Source organism: Camelus ferus, chromosome 3, assembly GCF_009834535.1.
Source record: "Camelus ferus isolate YT-003-E chromosome 3, BCGSAC_Cfer_1.0, whole genome shotgun sequence".
NCBI classification, from domain to species: Eukaryota; Metazoa; Chordata; class Mammalia; order Artiodactyla; family Camelidae; genus Camelus; species Camelus ferus.
In genome coordinates this window covers 79,765,042-79,792,204 of record NC_045698.1, presented here as the reverse complement: position 1 = coordinate 79,792,204, position 27,163 = coordinate 79,765,042, and the positions used below count along the sequence as shown (strand labels likewise).

Genomic DNA, 27,163 nt, shown 5'->3' with positions numbered 1-27,163 from the left:
TAATGTGAGATACATTAGGAAACAAGGAAGCGTGTACATAAACTATTGTCTGAGTGTTTGCATGCAAGGCTGGGATGTGGAAAGAAAGCAAAAAGCTTAGGGAAACAAACAAACAAAGGAATAGTATGAAGGCTGCAGGCCACATCTGCCCGTTCAAAACAGTATTTATGTTCACTCACCCTTAACTGAGTGGAGGGTGGGGGAGGGTAACAAGGGAAACTTTTATTAAAATGTAGGAAAAATATACATTGTGATATGTGACTAGATACTTTGTAGTGTATTGTCAAATGTAAAGTCGAAAACCATCTCAGATTATCACCCCTCCATTCTAATTTGTATCTAGTTTCCTCCCTTCAACCTCTCAAAGGCCTGTGCCATTAACAGAACTGACATTCATACATGGGATGCGTGAAAGATCGGGTGGTTTCTTCAGTAATTTTCACCGGTGAGCATCGTTGGAAAAGAATTAGATGGTGCTTCCCACAGAGACATGCCCACAGAGGTGCAATTCCAGGTTCCCTTTTACCCCATGACTAGTAAAGGAAATAAAAATAGTAAACACCACAAAGAGGCAACAGAAAAGGAAACCCACCCGTTGACAGCAAACAAACATGGGAAGTAGCATCGTGTAATCACACGCTTGGAAAAGCCAAGAACAGAAAGAGTGTCTGCCTCAGCTAAGCTGGGTCCCAAAGGTGAGCCCCAAACTGCTGGAACAGTGCTAGGGAAAGACAGTGTCCACCAAGCCTGGAGAGTTCTCCTTACACCCCCAGTTTGCGGGGGGAGCAGGAAGGGAGGGGACTAGTCAGCCAAGGGGAAGTCGCGGGACATCCTGGAGAATACAGGTCTGTGAAGGCAGATGCCGGCCTCCGTGGGAGGTGGAGGAAACGCCAGGAGTCGGTCTTTTGGTGCCTTTGGGGGAGGGGAAAAGTAGAGCACTAATGCAAAACACCCCACAAAGCTAGATCTAATATCCCAAATGATGAATGCAGAGCTGGAAATCGGAAGAGGAAATAAGAAAAGATATCCCGAGGCAAAAAGCCAGTGGAAAAGGTTCCATCAGAGCCACAGTGAAACTAGCCTTTCCTCAACCTCCCCGCCTCAGTGTTAACACTGGCTGAAACCCCCGGGCACCCCGTCCTTCCCCAGTAACCAACTAGGGAAATAGGAAGGTGAACAACCAGGGCTCAGGAGGGATCAGAGGGTCTGGGGCCCCACAATGAATGTAGGGCTGACCTGAAGCCTGGGGTGGCCCCCCTCAGAGACTGGACGTACCCCACCAAGGGGAGTGAATCCAGACACAGGACAGTTAAGGAAATCTCAGAGTTGAGAAAGTGAAAATTAAATTAAATCCACCAACAAATGCTCCCCTCAGCCCCAGCTGCTCCTTAAGCTTTTGTAAAAAAGAAGAGAAAAAGTAGGTAGAATGCAATTCTGAGCAATCTAGCTGGCATCCTGGAAGGGAAAACAGATCTCACGGTAACAGACAAAGGAGCTAAGGAGATTGGGCGCCGCAGCAGAGACAGCAGAGGTCTGAGCAGAGCTGTCCACGCTAAACATGGGTGAGGAGGAAGGGCAGGGCAACTGCACACCCATCCTACGGAAAAATACTTGACAGAGAGGTAGACAGCATACAAGAAGCAGACGAAAAGCTCAATCTGGAATAAAACATAACCTAAGACACAGAGGAAAATGCCAGGTGAATGCTCAAGATAGAACTTAAAAGAAAATAAATTCAGTGGAACAAGAGCTCAAAGACAACTTGATGAAACAACAAAGTTAGATGTAAAAGGCATGGCAAAACCGAAGAAAGAAACTGAGGACCAAAAGCACATCATTTCCTAACTGATGCATGAATACACTGAGACAAACAGGCTCAACATAACTGCAAATTGAATTATTGAGAAAAAAAAAAGGGGGATAAGATACGGAAACTCACAATGAGAATCCGAGTGGCTTCCCGCAGTGGCTCGGTGAGTGTTGGGAAGAGCCGGGATGTGAACCTCACGTGCTCACTCAAGACCAGCACTCCAAACCACTGCGCTGCTGAGAGAACCTCCGACTCTAACGAGGAGCATGCGAGTGGGTGAAGACAGAACCTTTGCAATGAAACAATAACAAAAAAGCCACTAAAGAGACTGGGAAAAAAAGTCAGCGAGGAAGGAGGGGTCCAAAACAAGGGTGGAGACAGTTTCAAAAAGCAGAGCGTGGCCAGCAGAGTCAAATACCAAGAGGAGATCAAACAAAAAGAAGATGCAAAGGTCCCTTAAGCTTCAGCCATGATGCTGTCAGTCCTTGCGGATCTGGGAAGGGCAGTTTGGGCTGACTGGAGGGTTGGGTAGCCGATGCTAGATCACAGTGAGTTGAGAACAGAATAAATGACAGAGAAAAGGACACAGTGAGTGTTAGGTATTATTTCTAGACACTTGGCTGTTCAGATAAGGGGAAGGGTCAGTAGACATGGGGTCAAAGGGGGACCTTTCCTACAGTAGGTTTTGCTTTGGTTTTCCTAAGGAGGGAGCGACTTGAGCGTGGGTGATGCGTGGGTGTTGAGCCGACCTGCTCACTTCTATTCCACATTTTTTGCAACAGCCCCTGATTTTACTAGAGCCAATCCCCGTCTCCCACTCTGCTGTCTTGGACTGCTCAAGTGGGTGGGTTCTGACGTCCCATAAGACCATTCAACACTTTCCGCAGGGACTTTAGAACGTGGGTGACTGACACCAGGACAAATCGATGGTTAAAGCTGATTCACCCTTGTAATGATGAGTCCAGCTCCGGGTTCACAAAATCTGTGTGTGACTTTTCAGGCCTGATCCAGGCAATTACAAGAGCTCTCCTGGAGGCCTCGTGGGGAGGCCGCCCTCCCCGCTCTGGTGCACAGCCAGCGCACTGCAGTCTCCGAGGGGGGCTGCGGTCCAGGGCTCAGGCCTCTGACCCGGGTGCTTCACGGCACTGCACCCCTAGCCTGGTGCCTTCTACCCTTGGTCTCTCTATCCGAGGCCTCGGGCAGACCTCCACTGAGGTTGCCCTCTCAGGAGAAGGGAATCTTGAAGACATCTTTCCCCATTCGGACTCAATACCCAGTCCTCGTCCACCCCCCAGCCCTCACCCACTCACCCTGCCCCCATCCGAGGGTCCATACAACTGCAGGAGCTCTTTTGTGCAGCGCTGGTTGACAGACAGGAAGATGAGCCCCACGATGATCCACCTGACCCTCCACCGTGGGGAAAGGGGAACAGGTGAGTCATGCTGTCTGGCTTTAGACTCTTGCTTACACTATATGATCGCAGGGGTTAAAGGCTTAACTCTTTCCTTTTTGGCTCTTTCTTTCATCAGCTGCTGGGCCACCTGACAACTCAGCACCTTCTCCCAGCTCAGCTGAGCTCCTGACAACTGGTCCAGAGGACACTGTCCACTGTGCATTGCTCCCCAGCTCCACAGAGCTGCCCGGACACCTGTCCTGCCCCAGGTGGGCTCTTGTACGTTTCCTTGCTGGTGGTAGGCTCTTTTTTGGCTTAAATTAGCCCAAACTGTTTGCAGCTGAAAAGTCTTAGCTACCATAAACTTGCCTACATGCTGATCATGAAAAGCCAATAAAGACTAAGAATTCAAAGATATGGGATAGAAGGAGGAGAAATAATAACAATTAATACAGTGGGGCTTCTGAAGAATCAGGGAAAATGGGATCGAGGTCACTCCAGTAGACGGGTCTTTGACAGGAGAGAAACTTGTTTCACTGAACTGAGAGGAATTGAGGCAACAAAGGGATAGAGATTTTTATGAAGATTTGGGGCAGGGGAGGTAATGTCAAAGTTATCTGTGTTGGATGACTTCTTTCTAAGAAAGACGAAACATTGCTGAGAAGATGGAGAGGCTATATTCAATATCTTGTAAGAACCTTTAAGGAAAAAGAATATGAAAACAAATATACGTATGTATATGCATGACTGAGACATGATGCTGTACACCAGAAACTGACACATTGTAACTGACTGTATTTCAACTAAAAAAAAAAGAGGTGACGAGTTTAAAAGTTTAAATGGCTGCCGTGGGGACCGGCTGAGGAGCTTTCGGACCACTGGAGGCATTGCAATGGGAACAGGCAACAACATGAGTCTGCATAACTGGGTACCTTCCTCGCAGACAGCTTGAGAAAGACACAGAGGGAGTCACACATTTTATCTGAAGTACTTCCTAAACTTTGTGCTAAATGTATCCTTTGTTTTCAGTTATGATCTTAAAGCAAAAAAAAAAGTGCCAGAATAAAAATGTATTTGCCAAACTTTAAAGGCTGTCAAATTTGGAAGCATTAAATTGAAAAATTGAAATAAACTTTGGCGGGGAAAAAACCCAAATCTGTTTCAATGACGTCTTGGTTTTGTTCTCTATGTAAAACTTAAAGTACATATGAATGGCCAGCAGAGGGAGCCAAAACCATGCATATAACTTTGTTTTCTTACAAAGCTTTTAGGAAAGTGCATTAAGAATTGTAAAATGCAAACGAACCTCATCTTCCAAGAATATATGCAAAAATCATATAAATCATATAACTTAATGCTACTCTGATGCCAAGTACATTAGGGAAAATTTCAAAGCTAGAAAGGGATTCTGAATGTCCAGCAGTTCAGAGGAGCAGCATACCCCCCAGTCCTCCCTCCCGCGCCCCCTTCCCCTTTTCTCTCTGAGGCCAGTTTGTAGCAACTCCCCAAAGCTAGGTAATCTGTATTCTATTTCGGTGCAAACATCCTGTGAGTTTTATCAGCACTTAATACCTCCTGTTTCAGGGAGCGTATTGGTTACAGGTGTGCTGACCAAAACCAGGAGGGCCTCTGGCTCAGACCTCTTAAGTCAGGCCTCAGGTGTAACTTGGGAAAAGAGAAGGGACACATTTCTTGTGGAAGTTTTGTTTGAAAAAATTTGCTGCCCCTAAATACTTGTGTCTTTCCGTTTTCTGCACGATCCCTGCATTAGTTAGGGTATGCTGTTTATAAACAAGAGAATCCAGCTATGACATACTTAGGGAAGGCATTTCTTGAAAGGACACTATCCTTTAAATAGTCTATAACTAAAATCTGGGGGAAATACTTTGTAGTTAAAAATGACAATAAGAGTTTATTTTGAACATCTTTATGTTAACAAATTGGAAAATTTATATTCAATGGATAACTCCTAGAAAAATACAACTTTCCAAAATTGACATTAGAATAGCATAAAACAGAACAGAACTATTTTTACAAATCCATGTATTATTAAACACCTTCCTATAAAAACCAACCAACCAACAAACCAACCTCAGGCCCAAATGCCTTCACTGTTTAGGTTCTAGCAAATATTTAAGAAATATTTGGGAACCAAAAGTCATCTGAAACAAAGCCTTCCAGAGAAGAAAAAAAAAAAGAGCTAGTAGCCCCCATTCCTGTGAGACTGGCATCACCCCGCTATCAAAGCCCAACCAGGGACTTCCACTTCCACAAAGATGGGTTACACGTACTTTTTCCTATTTCTCTCAGTATGTACAGGTTAATAGGCAAAACATGATAAATAAAACAAACACAAGATGGCTCTGAAAAATAGCAAGGGGAAGGAAGACTGCATAGGGAACTTGGACACAAGGAATGATGCGCTGGTAAGTGGCCTGGATTTTCTTTCTATTTCATATAGCTCAGGTTTAAAAAAAACTAGTTTTTTCTTACCCATTGTATCTTTGTCACATAGTAAAGTATCTGGCAAATAGGAGGTACCTGATGAATAAATGAATGAATAAATGGTCACTAAGTAGTGTATCTGCTAAGCATTCAGGACTACTGAATTCACTCTCAGAGGAAAAACAAACTCAAGCCCTGATCGTTTGGAATTTATTATATCTGACCTAAGCATTGGCCAATTTAAAAAGAACCATACAAAGTGAGGGGGGAAATTTGGCTGAAACTACAAACTATAAACACAAAATAAACTGCTTGTTAGATATGGATAGTGATGGTAAGAAGGTTGTTTCCCTTCCATACAGTGAAGAAAAATACTATGGAAAAAGCAGAACTTTAGGAAATTGGTGAATATGAAAAAGAATATTCTAAATCAAGGATTAAAATATAGGTTATGAAAAAGAAACAAAGTATGAACACTGCTAAGGCTACATGATATGTATGGCCCACTGTCCGAAGTAACCTGAAAAATGTATTCTGCCGTTTCAGACACTACAGAGAATGAAGGGAAAAGAAACAGTAAAAGGGAAAAAAGCAAGACGTAGGCATTTTCTTTTAATTACTTTATGCAAGACATAGGCTAACGTAAAGCACTCAGTGCCTAGCAATTGCTAAGTGTCAATAATACTAGACAATCAAGAATCCACACATCGATGGCACCTGCTCACAGGGCCACTTTGCTTGCTCCCGGGGGCATCCTTGGCAGTGTCATCCACATGAACGGATGTGTGCAGCCAACAGCCTGCATGGCCAAACACTGCAGCCTTGCTCACATAAGCATTTACGTTTCTGAGTACTTTAGAACTACAATCTGTGGTAGCCATAACACACCCAAGTTGGCATTGCTCACTTTCCAGGAAAAGCAAATAAATATATAAAGGAGAGCGTACATGATTCTTCTGTGAATTAGCATCCCAAGATTCATACCTGTAATGGATTTAGGATACTGTGCTGGGGAGTGGGGCTGGAGGTGCAGAAGGATTGTCCCAGACGCTGTTTGCATACTCTTTCTCTTACAAACTAGACTCAGATAAAGTATTCTGCAAATTGACATGACTTGGCATTCCACGTGTAAATCCTTGCGTAAATAAGTACAGGGTGACATGTTTAAATCCTTCAGGAAATAACAGTTTTTATTTGAATGACCTTCTGTGAAATAGCTTTCCTGACAATTTCTACATTTATTCATGAAGACACACTGTCAGCATTGCAAGATAGCCAGGAAGAAGGAGAAAAAAAATCCTATTACACTGACAGAACGATTTCCTTAGTTAATATAATCAGATAGTACAGCTATATTCCTTATTAATCTGAATTTACTTCAAACTAAAGAGCTATGTTTACTTTGTGATAACATTAGACATTTGCAAAATAAGTTTCTGACAATTCACATAAATTTATTTTTGCAATAATCAGGAGGCTTTTAAAAAGGGCACTGAATTGGCATTAGATCAAGATGAAATAAACTGATCTTTAAAAAAAACTTTGTCAGAGGTTTTGCTAGGCTTCCAGCAAAGCAGTATGAGGTGTCTGCTTAATAAATACACAATTTTTAACTTTATTATATTTTTTTGCTTTACCTGGAAAAGTTACTGATGTAATTTGCCAACACTTTTAAAACCAGATCATTTTAAACCAGATTTTCTCGTCTAATGTTTTAAGACTCTAGGACAAGAGGCAACAAAAGGGAAAGACACTTTAACATTAATTTGTCTGATTATTTTTTCATATGAAAATAAGACAACTATAAGGCAGTGTTCTCAAGTTTACCTGATTATGGAGGCCTACGTGGGGTGCTTGTTTAAAAGTATGGCTTCCCACACCTCACCTTAGAGGTTCTGATTCCTCAAGTTTGGGACGGGGCTCAGGAATGCAGATTATTAAAAGCACCTAGACAAGTTTCACAATCAGGTCAATGAGGAACATACTTGGTGCCACGGGAAGAAAACCGACCTCGTCTTAGGGTTCAAAACACCAAGAATGTCAGTGCTTCTGTGTGTCCTTAACCAAGTCATTTGATCTCATTAGGTCTCAATTTCCTCATTAAAAAAACAAAACTAAACAACAACAAGTCTGTTTTTAGTGTATAAACAAAACCCCCTGAAGACAGGGACCAGCAGGGTTTTGCTCACAGCCCCCTCCTCTGTCCCTGGCACAAAGCAGCCTCTTGTTTACTATTTACTGACTAATTCACTAGTTAGACAACCTGTAAGATTTCTTTTTCAACTTTACAATTATATGATTCTAAAATAAATAAGTAATGAAACAACTCATTTGGTCAGTCATTTACAAAATAACAGTTATTCTCAAAGCAAAACGTAATAGAAACCAAAAAAGGAGCCCATTCCTTTTGCCTGGTCTCAGGGCTGCACATTCCTGGTGCGTATTTCAGAGGATCTGACCTGGGTGCTGTGATTTCGTATCCTGCTCACAGGGCTGTGATGGTGAAAGGCAGTGAATTGGAAGCACGTAGCTCAAAGTCGAGTCTGGAAAACCCAGTAAATTCTGTGGAAAACAGAGTCAGTTCTCTTGCTACACATACAGGAATACTGTAGGATGACTTGCAGGATTTTTGTTACTTCAGTCCCAAAACATACTGTCAAGTAACAAGTCTAGAATTATCAGGAACCTTCCCTGGCACCCAGGACTGTGTAGTCGTAAGTGAAATGATGACCTTTCAAGTCCCCACACCAGCAGCAACAACACCCACTGGGAAATGCAAATTCTTGAGCGCCGCCCCAGACCTAATGAATCAGAAACCCTGGACGTGGGACACCGAAGCTACAATAAAACAGGACTTCTGGGTGGTTTTCTATAAACCTCCTACAGTATAAGAGGATTGAGAAAACCACATCATGTATCTAGTCAACTGTGTATCAATACACTCAGTTAGCAAACATATAACAACATGGTTTTATATCATAACTTAAGTTTCCTCCTTTTGAAAAAAAAAAAAACCTGAAATACTCATCCTGAAATTTAAAAAAAAGTAAATCACTGGCTTTTAAAATATTCAAGTCCTAACTACTATATATAAAATAGATAAATAGCAAGGTCCTACTGTACAGCACAGGGAATTATATTCAACACCTTGTAATAACCTACAGTGAAAAAGAATATGAAAAGGAATGTGTGTGTATATATATATCTGAATCACTATATTGTACACCAGGAATTAACACAATGTAAACTGACTATACTTCAATTAAAAAAGGATATTCAAGTCCTAATTTTTCCATTTTACAAGTACAAATTTTTAATAAAAATATCACCAAGTAATACCAAATTTCAATATTATTAAAATATTAACAATAGAAAATGAGACTGTGGGTATACAGTACTAAGTCCCAAGGTTCTGAGGTTTTTCTTAATTCAAATAGCAATTCTGATTTAGAACTGAGGCTGTGTGAGATTCTAGGGGTGTAACTAGACATTAAAAATTCACGATTCTGTGTTCTGTGTCAAGGTAAGCTCCCAGCTGCAGAATGCTGAAAATCCTCCAGCTACACTTCCTAAGGTATCAGCAAAGAGGAGAGGACTTTTTATTCTGAGAGCCGAGGAGAGATGGAGGTGCTGCGCTGCCGTCCATCGGCTGCTGATCCCCCGGGTTACAGGGCAAGGGCTGTGAGGAGTCACAGCCGGAAGGTCAGAGGGTGGCCGCGCATCGCACACCGCGCTACGGCTTCGGAGAAAGCGAGTTTTAAGGATGTCTGGTTGTTGTTGTTGTTGTTGTTGTTGTTGTTGTTGTTGTTGTTGTTGTTGTTGTTTTAACATTTTCCCCAAGTCCTAAAACTCCCCCAAGAGGAGGAGGTTGGCTTAAACGCAGAGAAGGCCCGGGCGGGCCGGAGGGCAGCGCCTAGTCGGGGACGGGGAAAGGCAGGGCGCTGACGACCTCCCCGGACTCGGAGACGATGGCGTCGTAGACCCAGCGGCGGCCGCAGCGGCACTCGGGCCCGCACTTGGTGGAGTTGCACTTGGGGCAGGGGTAGAAGCAGCCCAGGCAGTTCTTCTCCAGGCAGTCGCACAGATCCGCGTCGTTGCAGATAAGCCTGCCGCTTCTGTCATACTTCTTCATCACTCTGCCAAGACAAAGCATGTCACCGCGCGGATGTGCGAATTCCTCAACATCCAGAATAAACTCTCGCGCGGCAGTCTTCAGACATAGGCTGCCTTTACCCCGAGCAAGCAGCAGCCGGGGAGGCCCCAGCCACCCTTCAGAATTGTGTACGGCAGCGATGCCCTCGGAAAGTCACGCAGTGTGCCACCAGTGGCCAGCGCAGCCAGGCCTGCCACTCAGAGTAACGCTGCGTTTTTCTGGCTTGCTGGAGCAGGTAATAGCCCACCTACACAGATTTTGAGGAAGAGCTGATGAAAAACTATCAAAAGCTTCCTTCAACAAATTTTTACTTAAAAATATAACCACTCTTGATGGCATCTCCCCTAATAAATTACCTTCTTTTTTTTCTGCCCTAAGAAGAAGTACTATAGTGAATACAATTACATTTTGAATGACTCAAGACAGACATTAGAACTGTCAGTTAGTATGCCAATGCTGTTAAAAACAAAAACAAAAAAACAAACTGAAAGCTCCTTTGCTAAGAGTCTCCAGATGCCACGGCTTCAGTTGCTTTCTGATTCCTTGTTGCACCCAGTGTGGAGGGAGAAAGCAGGTGACTGTGGGGGTAGGGTCTGTCGTAAGATCTGAGTGAAGCCAGATGCTCTGTCCCAGGGGAGAGCCCCAGTGTCTACACCTGGTCCTCCGCCAGCCTCTCTAACACAGCCAGGAAGCAAAACGCTTTCACCAGAATTATGCCACCCTCTCAAAACCAAACTAATTTGAAATGAATCATTCAAAACCAAGCTGCTTGAAACCCTTAACACAACAAAACTACCTCTGTACAGCCTGTGTCCATTACTACCAGTGGAGTCAAAAGGGCTGTGAAATCAGGACTTTCTACATTCTTGGCTCCCAAGCAGGCATGACACCTCCTTCCCTTCCTGTTAAGCAATGCTGCTCCATCCCCTTCCCTCTCCTCATAAAATGGGGATGGTTAAGGATCATTATGCAGACTTGCCTGATTATCTCACTTGAGCAAGAATGCCTTTTCCAACGAGGATTTACATTTGAAGCATTTCCTCTAAGGAACGAGAGCTCCCACACCCACCAGGAAATGCAGGTGTCAGCAGACAAGGAGACGCAAAATTTCTTACTGGAATGACAGGAGTGGGTGGTCACACAGCCAACAGAGAGGTCGGCTCAGACTCCTCCTCCTCCCTGTGCCTTCACCCAAACACTCCCTGCCTTGCTCAGACATCCAGACACAGATCGTACAGTTTCCTGCCCATCCGATGCTATCTTTTATAAAATTCCGAGCTATCATATGTGCATAAAGTGTACAGACCATCCACGCACAGATAAAGAAGAATAAAACACACTTCCTCGTGCCCATTGCCCAGCTTAATAAAGGAGTGTTGTGCCTTTGACGCCCTCCTCATGCCCCACCCACTGCATCCCTCAACCTGGCCCTCTGAGGGGAACCACACACCTGAATGTTATAAAATTCATCTCCTTGTTTTACTGTTAATTATGCCATACGTGTATGTATCTCCAAGTGCATTGCCTTTTCCCTCCTGTAATTTGATTTGTAAATTTGACATCAGGATTTCAGATCCATCCATGGTGGTGCAGGTAGAAGGAGTCAAGTGTCTTCACTTCTATATGTATTCCACGGCACGGATGCACAAGCTACGCATCTTTTCCATCATGGATGGCCTTGTGGATGATTATTACTTTCTTTGCTATTGCAGAGATGCTATGAATTTCTCAGACATGTCCTATTGCACATGTGTAAGAGTTCTGCCAGGATATACACCCAGGAGTGAGGATGTTGGGTCACAAGGTACACAGGTAATGCCAAGCTGTTTTAAAATAGTGATTGCACTATTTTACATTCAATTCACGTCCCATACCTTCATCAACAGTGCTGTCAGAAGACTAAACTTTTTGCCTATCTGAGCAGCGGGGCACTCGCCAAACTGTACCAGTGAGGTTCAGTATCCTGAATGTGCCTTAGCCTTTTCCTCTATGAAATGCCTGTTTGGTTCATTTTTCTCTTAGGATGTCCATCTTTTTCTTATTGACTTGCATGTATTTTACACACTGATCTTTTAGATTGTAAATAACCTCTACCTTGTGATATTTCTCTCATTATTTTTAGAGTGTCTTGCAATGGGCATAAATTCTTAATTTTAATGTAGTCAAAAGTATCAGCCTTTTCCTTTATGGTTTTCTTAATTTATGCCTCTGATGTGCTAGCTATAATGGAATTTATGATACTTCTGTGGCCGTTTGATACTCAAATTCTTTCCCACGGTGATATTATTTCTCCTTTTAATGATACATCTTTCTTACTTTTAATCATCTTTCCTACTACACTGTTACTCTAGTGCAAGGACTTCTGAAGCCTGTTTTCACGAAATTGATGCCTAGTTTGGGAGTATAGTCTATTTCTTGAAATTGCTAACTTCCCGATGTGATGGGGTGATACTGTACTTTATAAAATATATTTTAAAATCATAAAAAAGGAGGCATCTTTTAATTACTTAGCTTTGTCAAGGAGAATTCATGCATTTCATAATCCCACAGATCAAGTATAAATCATGATCTTACTTGCATTTTACAGAAAAATACTCATTCATCTTTGACATCCGCGCTTTCTTTTTCTGCTCCCTTGTTTCAGGATTAAAGTCCGCTACCTGTGGTCCCGGGTTTTGAAACGCCAAACATTTTAACTGCCGCTCTATCTGCTGCTATGAGACAAATAAAATGTATTAGTAGTAAGAACCAGATAGTTTTATCTGTTATACATTGTATCAAAATTAAGTTTCTGACACTAATATATATAAAATAAACAAGGACCTACTATATAGCACAGGGAACTATATTCAATTTCTTATAATAACATATAATGGAAAAGAATCTGAAAATATATGTATATATATATATGTATATGTCTAACTGAATCACTTTGCTCTACACCAGAAACTAACATTGTAAATCAACTACACCTCAATTAAAAAAAATTTTTTAAACGATGTTTCTGTAGCAGTTACCATAATGGCATGAAAGTTTAGTTGTTTTACCTAGAGAAATAAACAGTTTCATCTGACTAAGTTTCAAAGGATGATGTAAATTTTTCAAATTAGGTCATTCTTTCTCAATAAACAAATACATAGTGTAAAAGTTGTATGATAAAAATATTTAAATAGAGAGACGGAGAAGATGGCGGAGTAGAAGGACGCTCGCAGGTCACCCTCTCCCACAGATACACCAAGACCCACATCTACAGACCCACTCAGCCAACCAGAGCACCTGTGGAACTCCGACAGAACATTGCCCTCTTCAAAAGATAAAGACGCCAAAAATCGGTAGGAGAAAAGGAAAAAAGAAAGAACAAAAGGCAAAGCAGCGCGGGACGGGTCCCGCGGGGAGGGAGCGGCAAAGGAGGACTGGCGCTCGCTGGGTGGGTCTCCCCTCTCCAACTGAGAGGCCAGCGGGACGGAGGGGAAGCCTCCGAGGCTCGGATCTGTACAGAGCAGCCCTTGACTAACAGAACTAAGTTAAAGGGGCACAGAGCGTCCCCCCGACACCCAGCCTGAGACGCGGGCCGGCAGTGGCAGGCAGGGCCAGGCTGCACAAGCCAGGAGGAGGATGGAAGTGGCTGCACGGAGGCAGCCCCGGGGGAACGCAAGGGGCTGCGCTGTGGATGTGGCTGTGGCTGTGGGTGCACAGGGCAGAACAACCTGGGCCCTCCATAAAACAGCAAGGTTGATGTGCTCTCGGGGGAAGGGTGCACACCCCCATCTCTGAAAACCCGCGAAAGTTTTCGGGGGAAGAGAGGCGGGGCTCAGGCACAGCCGCCATATCCTCCCTGCTGAGCACCCAGGCGGGGGCGGGGGCGAAACCTGCATCCGCACCGAAGGGCTCAGCAGCCTCAAAGGCCAGACTGAGACTGGCCTGCAGCCCGGGGCAGATAGGATCCTTCCATCCTGGTCCCTCAGAGAACTTGCTCCACAAAGACAAACAAGGAGCTGGGTTTTGGCTCGGAGCAGGGACACGGCTGTCCCTCGGTCTTCCCCGAGCCCACCCACGGAGCGCCGACCAGGGCGGAGCGCCGACCAGGGCGGCGCCGAGCGGAGCGCGCAGCCGCACAGAGCAGCGGAGCTACTGGCGGTGGCGCAGGTAGAGCGAGAGTGGCCCCCCGCCTTTCGGGCAGGAACACAGCCCCTGACCGAGGTGCTGGGAGGGGGCACGACCCGCCCTCCTACCTGGCCAGTCTGCAACATCTGACTGGGGCATCCAGAGGGGCAGCGACCCGCCCGCCCACAGCAGAGAGCTGCACCTGACCCAGTGTTAGGAGGAGGCGCGATCTGCTTGCCGACCGGTGCTGGGAGCAGCACAGAAGAGGGCGCCAACGGAGGGCCTCTGAAAACAGCAAGCTGAGCTTCCAAAACAGGACGAAGACAGAAAGACTTCACATTAAAAGCACACAGACTCCAGGAGAACACCGACAACCCCCCCGCTTTTTTTTTTTTTTAAATCTGTTTTTACCTGTTCTATTTTCTATTACTCTCTTAATCTTTACTTCTTAATTCATTTCTATTTCTCTTGGGTTTTGATGTCCTGCTATTGATTAGACACAGGTTTCAAATACATCTATTCATCTCCCCCCCCTTTTTTGTAAAGGTTTTAAAAGGACATCTCAACCCGATTAATACTCTGCTTCAACTCACTCTTCTATTATTCATTATACACTGTTTTCAAACCCTCTTTCTCCCTTCTTTTAAAATTCTTTCTCTCTCTCTCTTATTTTTTTTTTCTTTTTTTCCTAAGTTCTATTCCTAAATAGGCATCAGATAGATAAAATCCTTAAGGACCAAAATAAACAACTGATACTCCATAAACCACAGTGCCAAAGAGGTATGAGCAAGATGAAGAAGCAGAAAAACCTTTCCCAATTAAAAGAACAAGAGAAATCCCCTGAAAGAAAGATCAACGAAATAGACATTGATAGCCTACTAGATCAAGATTTCAAAAAAGGAGTGATCGAATTGCTGAAGGAATTAAAAGAGGTAGTGTTTAGAGATATAAAATATGTCAAAAATGAAATTGAAGCTATAAAGAAGAGCCAAGTAGAATGGGTAAACTCATTGACAGAGATGAGGAATGATCTAATAGCTGTGCAAAGCCGACTAGATAATGCAGAGGAACGAATTAGTGATCTAGAAGACAGGGCAATAGAAAGCACCCATTCAGAAGAACTACAAGAGAAGCAAATAAAAAATAATGAAAATAGCATAAGGGACCTATGGGATAATATAAAGCGTCCCAATCTTCGCATAATAGGGGTCCCAGAAGGAGAAGAAAGATCAAAGGGGATTGAAAAGGTTTTTGAAGAAATCATGACTGAAAACTTACCAAACTTAAAGAAGGAATCAGATACCCAAGTACAGGAAGCTCAGAGGGTCCGAAACAGGAAGAACCCAAATAGACCCACACCAAGACATAGCATAATCAAGATGGCCAGAGTCAAGGATAAAGAAATGATTCTAAAGGCAGCAAGAGAAAAGCAAAGAGTAAGTTACAAGGGAACCCCCATAAGGCTCTCAGCTGATTTCTCTACACAAACGCTACAGGCCAGAAGGGAGTGGCAAGATATATTCAAAGCCCTGAATGAAAAAAAGATGCAGCCTAGGATCCTTTATCCAGCAAGGCTATCCTTGAGGATAGAAGGAGAAATAAAGAGTTTCACAGACAAAAAAAAGCTGCAGGAGTTTAGCAACACTAAACCCATGCTAAAAGAAATATTGAAAGGGCTATTCTAAATAGAAAAGCAGCAGGATGCTACAGAAATGAGAAACACACAACTGGAAAGGTGATAACTCATGAATTACAAATAAAGTAAACATGAAATTATAAAAGAAGACATACAAATCACTGAGAGTGGGAGAGGGAGGCAGGGAAATAGAGAATATTTTTTTCTTTCTTTTTTAAATTTTTTTAACAGTAGGATGGGTTTGAGATCATGTTACTATCAGTTTAATAAAAACAGTTATAGTAATGGGTTGACAGATTTACAAAAAAGGGTAACCACAAGCCAAAAATTTACAAAGGAGTCACAAAAATTAAATAAAATCCATGATAATACAAAGGAAAATTACCAAACCACAAAAGGAAGAAGAAAGGAACAAAGAGGATACACCAATTCAACTGCAAAGATAAGTTCAAAATGGCAATAAACACACATCTATCATTAATTACTGTAAATGTTAATGGACTAAATGCTCCAGTCAAAAGACACAGAGTGGCAGACTGGATAATAAAGCAAGAACCTTCAATATGCTGCATACAAGAGACCCACTTTAGGGAGAAGGACACATATAGATTGAGAGTGAAAGGATGGAAAAGGATATTCCATGCAAATGGAAAAGCCAAAAAAGCAGGTGTTGCAGTACTGATTTCAGACAAAATAGACTTTAAAACAAAGGCCATAAAGAAAGATAAAGAAGGACATTTTATAATGATTAAAGGAGTGATACAAGATGAGGATATTACACTCGTTAATATATATGCACCCAATATAGGAGCACCTAAGTACATACAAGAATTACTAACAGAGATAAAGGGGGATATTGATGGGAATACAATCATAGTTGGAGATTTTAACACTGCATTAACATCACTAGACAGATCTTCCACACAGAAAATAAACAAGGCAACAGAGAAATTAAATACTACAATAGAAAAACTAGATTTGGTGGATATTTTCAGAGCATTACACCCCCAAAAAATAGGATATACATTCTTTTCAAGTGCACATGGAACATTTTCCAGGATCGATCATGTACTTGGGCACAAAAGAAACCTCAACAATTTTAAGAAGATAGAAATTATCTCAAGCATCTTTACTGACCACAATGCCATGAAACTGGAAATCAACAACAGAGAAACAAAGGAGAAAAAAAGGAAAGCATGGAGATTAAACAACATGTTATTGAAAAAACAATGGATCAATGAGGAAATCAAAGCTGAAATTACAAAATACCTTGAGACAAATGATAATGAAAGCACAACCACTCAAAACCTATGGGACACAGCAAAGGCAGTGCTAAGAGGGAAGTTTATAGCGATACAGGCCTTCCTCAAAAATGAAGAACAATCTCAAAGAAACAATTTAACCCACCACCTGAATGAATTAGAAAAAGAAGAACAAAAAGCCCCAAAAAGCAGCAGAAGGAAGGAAATAATAAAGATCAGAGAGGAATTAAATACAATAGAGATTAACAAGACCATAGAAAAAATCAACCAAACCAAAAGCTGGTTTTTTGAAAAAGTAAATAAAATCGACAAACCTCTGGCCAAACTCACAAAGAAGAAAAAAGAGAGAGCACAAATTAGCAAAATAAGAAAGGAAAATGGAGAAATGACAACAAACAAAATAGAAATACAGAATATCATATGAGAATATTATGAAAAACTATATGGAACCAAACTGGATAACCTAGAGGAGATGGACAAGTTTCTGGAAACATACTGTCCACCAAAACTGAATCAAGAAGAATCTGAACACTTGAACAATCCGATCACTAGAAAGGAAATAGAAATAGCAATTAAAAACCTCCCTACAAATAAAAGTCCAGGACCGGACGGCTTCACCGGGGAATTCTACCAAACATACAAAGAAGAACTCATACCAGTCCTTCTCAAACTCTTCCAGACTATTGAAAAGGAGGGAATACTCCCAAACTCATTCTATGAAGCCACCATCACCCTGATACCAAAACCAGGCAAAGACACTACAAAAAAAGAGAATTATAGGCCAATATCACTGATGAACATAGACGCCAAAATCCTCACCAAAATTTTAGCAAATAGAATCCAACAACACATAAAAAAGATTATACATCATGACCAAGTGGGGTTCATCCCAGGGACACAAGGCTGGTTCAACATACGCAAATCAATCAGTGTAATACATCACATCAACAAGAGAAAGGACAAAAACCACATGATCATCTCAATCGATGCAGAAAAAGCATTTGATAAAATTCAACACCCATTTATGATAAAAACTCTCGCCAAAGTGGGTATAGAAGGAACATATCTCAACATCATAAAAGCTATATATGACAAACCTCCAGCCAGCATAGTACTCAACGGTGGAAAAACTCAAAAGCTTCCCACTAAAATCTGGGACAAGACAAGGATGCCCAGTATCACCACTCCTATTCAACATAGTCCTGAAAGTCCTAGCCACAGCAGTCAGGCAAGAGAAAGAAATAAAAGGGATCCAAATTGGAAAAGAAGAGGTAAAAGTGTCATTATATGCTGATGACATGTTACTATATATAGAAAACCCTAAAAGGTCCACACAAAAGCTACTAGAGCTGATTGAAGAATTCAGCAAGGTAGCAGGTTACAAAATTAACGTTCAAAAGTCAGTTGCATTTCTTTACACTAAGGATAAATCAACAGAAGAAGAAAGTAAAGAAACAATCCCCTTTAAAATAGCACCCAAAGTAATAAAATATCTGGGAATAAATCTAACCAAGGAGGTGAAAGAATTATACACAGAAAACTATAAACCATTGATGAAGGAAATTAAAGAAGACTTTAAAAAATGGAAAGATATTCCATGCTCTTGGATTGGAAGAATCAATATTGTTAAAATGGTCACACTGCCCAAGGCAATCTACAGATTTAATGCAATCCCTATCCAATTACCCAGGACATATTTCACAGAACTAGAACAAATCATAATAGAATTCATATGGAACCATCAAAGACCTAGAATTGCCAAAGCATTACTGAAGAGAAAGAAAGAGGCTGGAGGAATAACTCTCCCAGACTTCAGACAATACTATAGAGCTACAGTCATCAAGACAGCATGGTATTGGTACCAAAACAGACATATAGACCAATGGAACAGAATAGAGAGCCCAGAAATGAACCCACAAACTTTTGGTCAACTCATCTTCGACAAAGGAGGGAAGAATATACATTGGAATAAAGACAGTCTCTTCAGCAAATGGTGTTGGGAAAACTGGACAGCAGCATGTAAAACAATGAAGCTAGAACACTCCCTTACACCATATACAAAAATCAACTCAAAATGGATTAAAGACTTAAACATAAGACAAGATACAATAAACCTCCTAGAGGAAAACATAGGCAAAACATTATCTGACATACATTTCAAAAATTTTCTCCTAGAAGAAATAAAAGGAAGAATAAACAAATGGGACCTAATGAAACTTACAAGCTTCTGCACAGCAAAGGAAACCAGAAATAAAACAAGAAGAAAACCTACGGAATGGGAGAAAATTTTTGCAAGTGAAACCGACAAAGGCTTGATCTCCAGAATATATAAGCAGCTCATATGACTCAATAAGAAAAAAAATAAACAACCCAATCCAAAAATGGGCAGAAGACCTAAACAAGCAATTCTCCAAGGAAGACATACAAATGATCAAAAAGCACATGAAAAAATGCTCCATATCACTAATTATCAGAGAAATGCAAATCAAAACTACAATGAGGTATCACCTCACACCAGTCAGAATGGCCGTCATTCAAAAATCCACAAATGACATATGTTGGAGAGGCTGTGGAGAAAGGGGAACCCTCCTACACTGCTGGTGGGAATGCAGTTTGGTGCAGCCACTATGGAAAACAGTGTGGAGATTCCTCAAAAGACTAGGAATAGACTTACCATATGACCCAGGAATCCCGCTCCTGGGCTTGTATCCAGAAGGAAATCTACTTCAGGATGACACCTGCACCCCAATGTTCATAGCAGCACTATTTACAATAGCCAAAACATGGAAACAGCCTAAATGTCCATCAGCAGGTGACTGGATAAAGAAGCTGTGGTATATTTACACAATGGAATACTACTCAGCCATAAAAACCGACAACATAAAGCCATTTGCAGCAACATGGATGCTCCTGGAGAATGTCATTCTAAGTGAAGTAAGCCATAAAGAGAAAGAAAAATACCATATGAGATCGCTCATATGTGGAATCTAAAAAACAAAAACAAAAACAAACAAACAAACAAAAACAAAGTGTAAATAAAGGACAGAAATAGACTCAGACAGAGAATACAGACTTGTGGTTACCAGGGAGGTGGAGGGTGGGAAGGGATAGACTGGGATTTCAAAATTGTAGAATAGACTACACTGTATAGCACAGGGAAATATACACAAAATGTTATGATAACTCACAGAGAAAAAAATGTGACAATGAGTGTGCATATGTCCATGAATAACTGAAAAATTGTGCTGAACACTGTAATTTGACACAACATTGTAAAATGATTATAAATCAATAAAAAATGTTAAAAATATATTTAAATAATCAAGGGAGAAACAAAGAATTCCTTTTATACTTTCAAAACAACACTTGGCTTCTCAAATCTGCTGAGGATGAAAGTCAGAATTAGCATTTTATGGATAAGGAGAAGGGGGTAAAAGCCCTTCCACCCAGGTTGTGTCTCAAAACACAAAGTACACACAGCCCTCCCCTTCAGTGCTCTAGGCCGTGTCTCAGAACTCACTCCCAGGGAGTGTGGACCCCATCAGGGCTCCGACACAGAAGGAAGCCACCTGAAGGAGCCATTCTCAGTCAAAGCCAGACTGGAAGTAGAAAATCTTGCTGGAAGGACATTCTAGAGTGTTTTTAGAAATTTTCAAAAGTCTCTGGTTGGAGATAATTAGAAATTAAATGGGTCCTAATCGAAAATACAAGTAATAAGGATGCTTCAATCAATCCTAATAACTGATTTTGAACATGCACACTTCTGTCATGAGGGAAAGGAATGCTCCTTTGAAGGATTTTAGAAGAAAATAATCTGAGTGGCCCCCAAACACTTAGGCTAACATGTACATGAAATACTACATTCGGAAGCAAAAGGGAAACTTTCAGTGTATGAATTTCAATGTTAACACATTAGTGGCAGAATCTCAGGTTTTTCTGCAGCTCATTTAGTATAACTATAGTCTATAGTTAAATAAATCTAAAATAATATCACGTATGTTTCTTTAAACTGTCATTTTGTTGTGCATGTATGGCTTTGTTTTATAAACTTAACCTTATGAAGCAATCCTGTATTTAGGTACAGATGTGCAGTAAGTAGAACTTAGTACCATGTATTATTATTCTCAGTAGCAAAACAAGAGTTTAAGAATGTCTATGCCTGTGCTCAGATCTTGGCTCAGCCACATGTTACTGGTGTGCCTTGAGTCACTTCCCACTTCTTCAAAGCCCCTGTTTCTCCTCTTGCAAAATAGGTTAAAACAGTATCTTGTGATAAGGGTTAGGCGAGTAACATAGGCCAAGTTTTAAAACCATGGCTAGCATGTAATTGGAAAAAACACAAGGGTTTGTTGAATACAAATACTTGACCACATTCTCTACACACATTCTACTGCAAGGGCAGGATTTTATTGCACAGGACGCTGCGGGCAGCGAAGCTCAGAGGAGATACGTGAGGTGAGAGCAGTCTAGTGATGCGCAGAGTTAAGAGGAGGGGATACCCAGTCGGCACAAGGGAACAGAGATCCTTCTGGGGCAGTCCCGTCTAGGTCCATCTTCCCACCCAAATCCAGAGCATCCCAGAGATCCGCAAGTTGGGAGCCCCTCAGATACCATGGAATCACAGTATCCACATGCCTTACCAGTTGCTTCTGCCCGAGGTGACTGTTTTTCTCAGGAGAACTTTGACCTGCATGTCTCTCTTGGGTAGAACCATTTTTTTCTGATTGTTCACTCATTTCTGATCGCTAAAAAAAGTAACTGGAAAACAAGTAAAACACATGAATAGCATACCTCCCCATAACTTAATCCTGTGACCTTCCTGCTCTCTCCTTACATCTTACTTTCTTTCAAAGCCAGACTTACTGGAAAAGTCACTCGCTTTCCTGGCTTCTTTTTGTACCACTCACTCTGAAATCCTGCATCCGACTCCCCCAGAACACCTGACTAATGCTCTTCTCTGCCTGGTGTTCCACGAGCAAGTTGGCTGTACCTTTTACAGTTCTTTGCATCATGGACCCGGCTGCAGCAGGCAACATGGGGCCATTCACTCCCACTTAGGAGCACTAGGAATCCTCAGACCTCCATTCTTCCCCCTTTACACTTACTCCCTTGAAAAAGAGGAAGATGTGTTAACGTCATACATCCCCAGTGACCGTGAAATCTTATCCGCTCCCAGGGTTTCCCTTCAGAAATCACTGCCCAGGCTGCCTCTAAAAGCCCTGAGCCCCTCACTTTTCACTCGAGTTTCTGTTACAGTTTTCATACAACTTGGGCTAAATGAAAGTCCTCAGTTTCCCTAAAACTCAGCTGCTAAAATGCCTGTAATTTACTTTGAAATACTTCAGTGTATATACAAGACGCCTGTGTGTGTGTGTGTGTGTGTGTGTGTGTGTGTGTGTGTGTGTGTGTGTGTGTGTGTGTGTGTGTGTCTCAGGTGAAGCTAACACAGGGAACCACTCACAAATGCACCATCCAGGCTGCTCTGCAGTATTGTGTCTGAGAGGACCACACCCCAGAGGAGACTTCCCCAGTCCTGCTGCCTCCCTGTCTCTCATCAGCTACCCTTGCTGAATGCAGGGCATTGCTTTTACCAAAGGAACCTGAGAGTTACGCTTTATCAATTCACTTAGCACCACCAGTCTGCCTGCCAACTGGAAATTCCGTTTCTTCCAATGCCTCTTCATTCTCCGTGTCTAGGGTGAGATCTGGATTGCTCACTCTTCTGTATCCCCGTCTCCAATTCCCAACATTAAGTTAGGAAGTCATGTTGATTTTTCTTTCCTAATATACCTAAGATTGATTCTTCCTTTTCATTCTCTACCAGGTAAAAGCCACCTAAAGGGAACAGTGATGGTAGTAATAGTAGCAAAGTGGTGGTGGTGGTGGTGGAGGAGATGGAGGAGGAGGGGGGGGAGGAGGGGGAGGAAGAGGACCACCTTGCCCTTGACCAAGGTGGCCTTAAGGTTCCCGTCAACATGACTTAACTTTAGATGGAATTCTTTCTGACTCTGCTCTGACCTCTGTTTTCTTAGATCATTTATTTCAGAAAACTTGTCATTGTCAATTCTTTCCCTGCTCCATTGAGATATGAATCTTCTTCCAGCCTCCTGCCAGTTTTACAACCCCAGAATGTCTTTCCCATGGACTAGGAGTCATCCCTTTGAAATGTAATCAGCCAGAAAGATAGGGCCCCTATTTGCCAGCCTCTGTGGGAAGGTAGAAGCAGAATTTGCTAATTGGTGGGCAATGATCAGCAAACACAGGTGGCTAATCACAGAGAAAAACATTTGCAAACTCGGGAATGACACATCCCAAGGATCAGTCTCTCCCCTAAAGCGCTCTAGTATTTCCCTCGCACCTTTCATTTCAGCGGACATGAGTTCAGACTATCAGATTTTGATAGCCTTGAATAAAGTTTTCTTTGCCTGTTTAACTTTGGTGCAGTTTTTGCTTTGACAGCCTCACATGCAATGTCACATCTGATCAGCGGAACATTGCTGGGGAGCACCAGCCAAGTGGCCTGGAGATAAAATCACATGGAGCTGTTTTTTCACATGATGAATTCCCTGTCAAATCCCAGCCCTTCATAACTGGGGTTCTGATTTGCAGAGGGAAACCGTGGTGCTCCGGATGACGAATAAGCTCTCCAGATGGACCCTATTCCCCAGTTACAGGAGATGTTAGGGTAGGTCTCATTTTCTTGGTCCAGTTTTGCCATGTGATCCTAAAACTATCACCCACATTTTCCTCCTACCCCACATTCATCCAGAACATCGTGGTCATGTTGATACTTCTAAATCAGAAACGTCTTTATCCTATTTCTATGAAAAGACTTCAGTGACTCCCCTCTGCCAGTAACATCCCACATCCCTGGTGTTATCAGTGAAGGTCCATCACAACCGGCTTGGAAGACCTGTCCAGGCTCACCTCCCCGCATTCCTTCCCTCGGGCCAGCGCTACTGACCTCCCCGCTCCCATCACGACTCCTCCTAACCTAACATCTCCTTCCTAACTCAACACCCCCCCCCCTTTGAACTTTCTCTGCTAACTCTCTGCTCCAAGAAGCCTCCCTATCACTCTCATCCTCAAAGATCCCTTTCTCTCCTGGGCTCTGTGTGGAGTTTCCTCAAGAAACTTGCCCCAGGAGGGGCCCTAAACCCTCTAGCTTCTTCATAACAAATTTTCTTCCACATGGGAATAGATGTGATTTTATGATCATCTTTGCAAGAACTTCTTACGAAAGAGCATCCATTTAACTGCATTGAGAGAAATGAGAATTTTATGCAAATCCTCCACCCAAGTTGCTGTTAAGTCCTCTGTGAAATAGAGGTCTCTGCAAATAGATGAGGAGTGGAAACTTGCTCCTTCGCATTCTGAATGAAGCAAATAGAAGTTACAGTCGAATTTCACCAGGGCCTGAAATTGTAATTGGATTTGGTTAGGAACCCAAAATATGTGCCCCAGGAAAAGTAATAAAAATGTTCAGAACTCCCTTTTTTTCCTTGCTTGGAATTCCCCAGGTAGAGGTTCTGAACCAGAGAAGGAGAGCCGGAGGTGGGGGGGCCTTGAACTTGAGTGAGTAAAGAATACACGTTTATTTTCAGTAACCTCTAACTGAAATGCTGGCACTTCCTTTTATTATAAGGCACCCAGCAGACCACAGTAGTGTTAGCAGTGCTCTTGACTTTGTTGTCTATGAAAGCACTGATCTTTTCACCACCCATTATAGTTGTAGATATGGCAAAATGTTATTGACACTCATCACACCTTCAAAATGATGGTAGTTCTTAGACCTGCGGCTCGATCATATTTGATGCATTAATACTGAAGCACATATACTGCCATTGCAAATTGTTTTTAACATTTCGGTAACTGTATTTCAATATAACTGGTTTCCTTTGTAACCTTACAGATTTTATTTTATGCAATTAAAAACATCATTCTGAGAAATGGTCCATAGAGATAACAGTTGGCCAAAGCAGTCCATGACACAAAAAAATAAGATTAAGGACCCCGCCAAGAGGCAGGGAGAACCCGCCACCGCCACCTCACTGATCCGGGTGCTGAGACACGTCTCCTCCTGGCTCTAGGTGTGCATTTCCAAGCACAGGGCTGAAACCACGTGGCATATTCTGGGGAACTGCATTTAATGGAACACAGAGTGTATGACATTGATTTAACCATCTCTCTATTTTGTCCTAACATATGTCAGACTGCCCGTAAAAGATCCACAGTATGGTCCAGCCCAAAGAGAAGAGACTCCCCAAGCAGCAGACGGAACACAGACTTAAGCGCAGCCATCCTCTGAGTGTGGCCCAAGAATGGGGCAACTGGTTAGCACCTGGCTTTGGCCAGAATGGTAATCAACCACTTCACTAAGTACACTGAGTAGTTTAGCTGATATTTTCCTTCACAGCAAGACTGTCTTCTTGGAAGGAGGCAGTTCACTGATTTCCATTCTGGCCCAAGCTCCTGGATTCACCACGAACAGGAAGTTTGAGTAGCATGTGTTGGCCATGACCCTCACCTTCTTTCTGTAGTTAGTTCAGTTTTCACATGCAAGCTCCCATCCCTATTAGGAATTTAGCTCTGGAAGCAGTCTTACACCTTTCTTTACCTCCCACCACAAGTAAGCCTAGACCTAGTAAATAATTCATGCTCAATAAATACTTCATAAACATTAAGCTAATGGATGCTAATTATTAGGCACCTACTATGTGTCAAGCACTTTGCTAAACATTCTACAGATATTACTTTTTTTAATTCCGCTGTAGCACTCTGAACTAGATATTATCACCCCCATTTTACAGATGAGGAAACTGGGGCCCAGAAAGCTCATTTAGGCCTCAAGGGCTTAAAACCCAGATTTGTCTGGACCCTAACACTAGGCCCTTTTCAGAATGTTAAAGCTTCAAGATTTGTTTTAATGATGACCACCATCTCTACACAAGATATTGCTGAGGGATGGGATGTAATCAACAGAGCCTTTTCACAATGAAGCCTGGACTAGGAATGGGGGAAGATGCATTTTAGATCATCTTAGGCCTGCCTCTGTTAGAGCAGGCAGACAGCTAGATATGAGCAAAGAAAGGGGGACACAGGCCAAATGGCAGGAATTGCGCAGAAAGGAGGGGCACAAGCCAAATGCAGGAAAGCACACATCATGTAAACAACAGAGGTCTCTGGGCAGAGAAAGAAAAGCAGGAACCTCTGGACTGATAAGCAATCACATATTTTGGGCTGATAAGTTTCCTGGAGGCAGACAAAGAAAGGTGGGGAAAGGCAGGAATCTCCAGGATCCAAATGTAACATTTTGCTCATTATGTCCTCATTACAATAAAATTAGCCTTGCAGATTAGAAGTACCCATCATGCACTGAAGCCAAGACACTCGACACTCCCAATTCAGGCTGAAAAAGGACAAAAATTCCTCTTCCTCTCAGGAAGGTGAGCTGGGATGAAAATCAGGGACTATGACCCCAAGCCCTTCCCTCCCCAATGAATATTCTGCCCACTCATTTTTACACTCTATGTAACCAGCTTGCCAAAAAAACTCAGCACTGCTGCTCACCTGAGCCTGCCCGCTCTCCCCTTGAGAGTGTATGATCTATCCTTAATAAATCCCCACTTTGCTTCCTTAACCTCCTTGTCTTAGCTCTGAACTCTCCCTGGGATGGGACAAGAACCTGGACACCGGTTACATCCACTGGCAGCACCTCCCCTAGCCCTCCTGTCACAGTGCACATCTCCAAGGGTGCAATGGGGAAGGCTCCCCTCTCCGGCAGGAGCCACATCTGACCTCAGAATTGGATTTGGAAGTCAGCATAAAAGAAGAGAGTCACATAGAGACAATACCACCCTTGAAAATCCTCTCAGACAAGGCTGCCTGGGAAGAGCCCCACACAGCCCGCAGTTCTCAGGCACTGAAGCAATGTCTGCTCCTCAGCATGAGCAGCAGATGGAGTAGATCACTGAGACACAGGAGCCACCATGGTTAAATGATGTTTACCTTTAAACCTCAGATCCACACACCCTGGCAGGTCCCTCGCTCTCTGGAGGCCTTGGGGACCAGGTCACCTAGAGACAGCACTGGGGCCAGAACCCCACCGTCCTGCCCACTGTGAGGCGCAGGTCATCGAACGAAGGGCAGCAAAAAAGTGACTCACACTTGAAGCACTTACCCTTTCTTATCTTCTGGCTGCCTCCAGCACCGGGCAGTTGAATTTCTGTAAGCTGGTTGTGTCTTGCATAAGCAGAGTATTTTTCCTACTTTTCTCCCTAAGGACACTAGTTAATTATCCAAGGAAGAAAAATGTTCAAACTCTAGCTCAAAAGTTGGTCTCCACTTTTCCTCAGTAGCA

At 42.6% G+C, this 27,163-nt stretch overlaps 1 protein-coding gene across 1 annotated transcript; it reads right to left on the bottom strand.

Annotated features, from left to right (window-relative positions):
* Positions 1 to 8,954: 8,954 nt before the first annotated feature.
* Positions 8,955 to 26,914, bottom strand: ARL14EPL (ADP ribosylation factor like GTPase 14 effector protein like). The gene is made up of 4 exons (XM_032467782.1): positions 26,812 to 26,914; positions 21,444 to 21,561; positions 12,376 to 12,515; positions 8,955 to 9,784 (listed from the first exon to the last, which is right to left on the bottom strand). The coding sequence occupies exons 2-4, from the start codon at positions 21,537 to 21,539 to the stop codon at positions 9,562 to 9,564; spliced, it is 459 nt and encodes a 152-aa protein (XP_032323673.1). The 5' UTR covers positions 21,540 to 21,561; positions 26,812 to 26,914; the 3' UTR covers positions 8,955 to 9,561.
* Between the last annotated feature and the right edge of the window lie 249 nt (positions 26,915 to 27,163).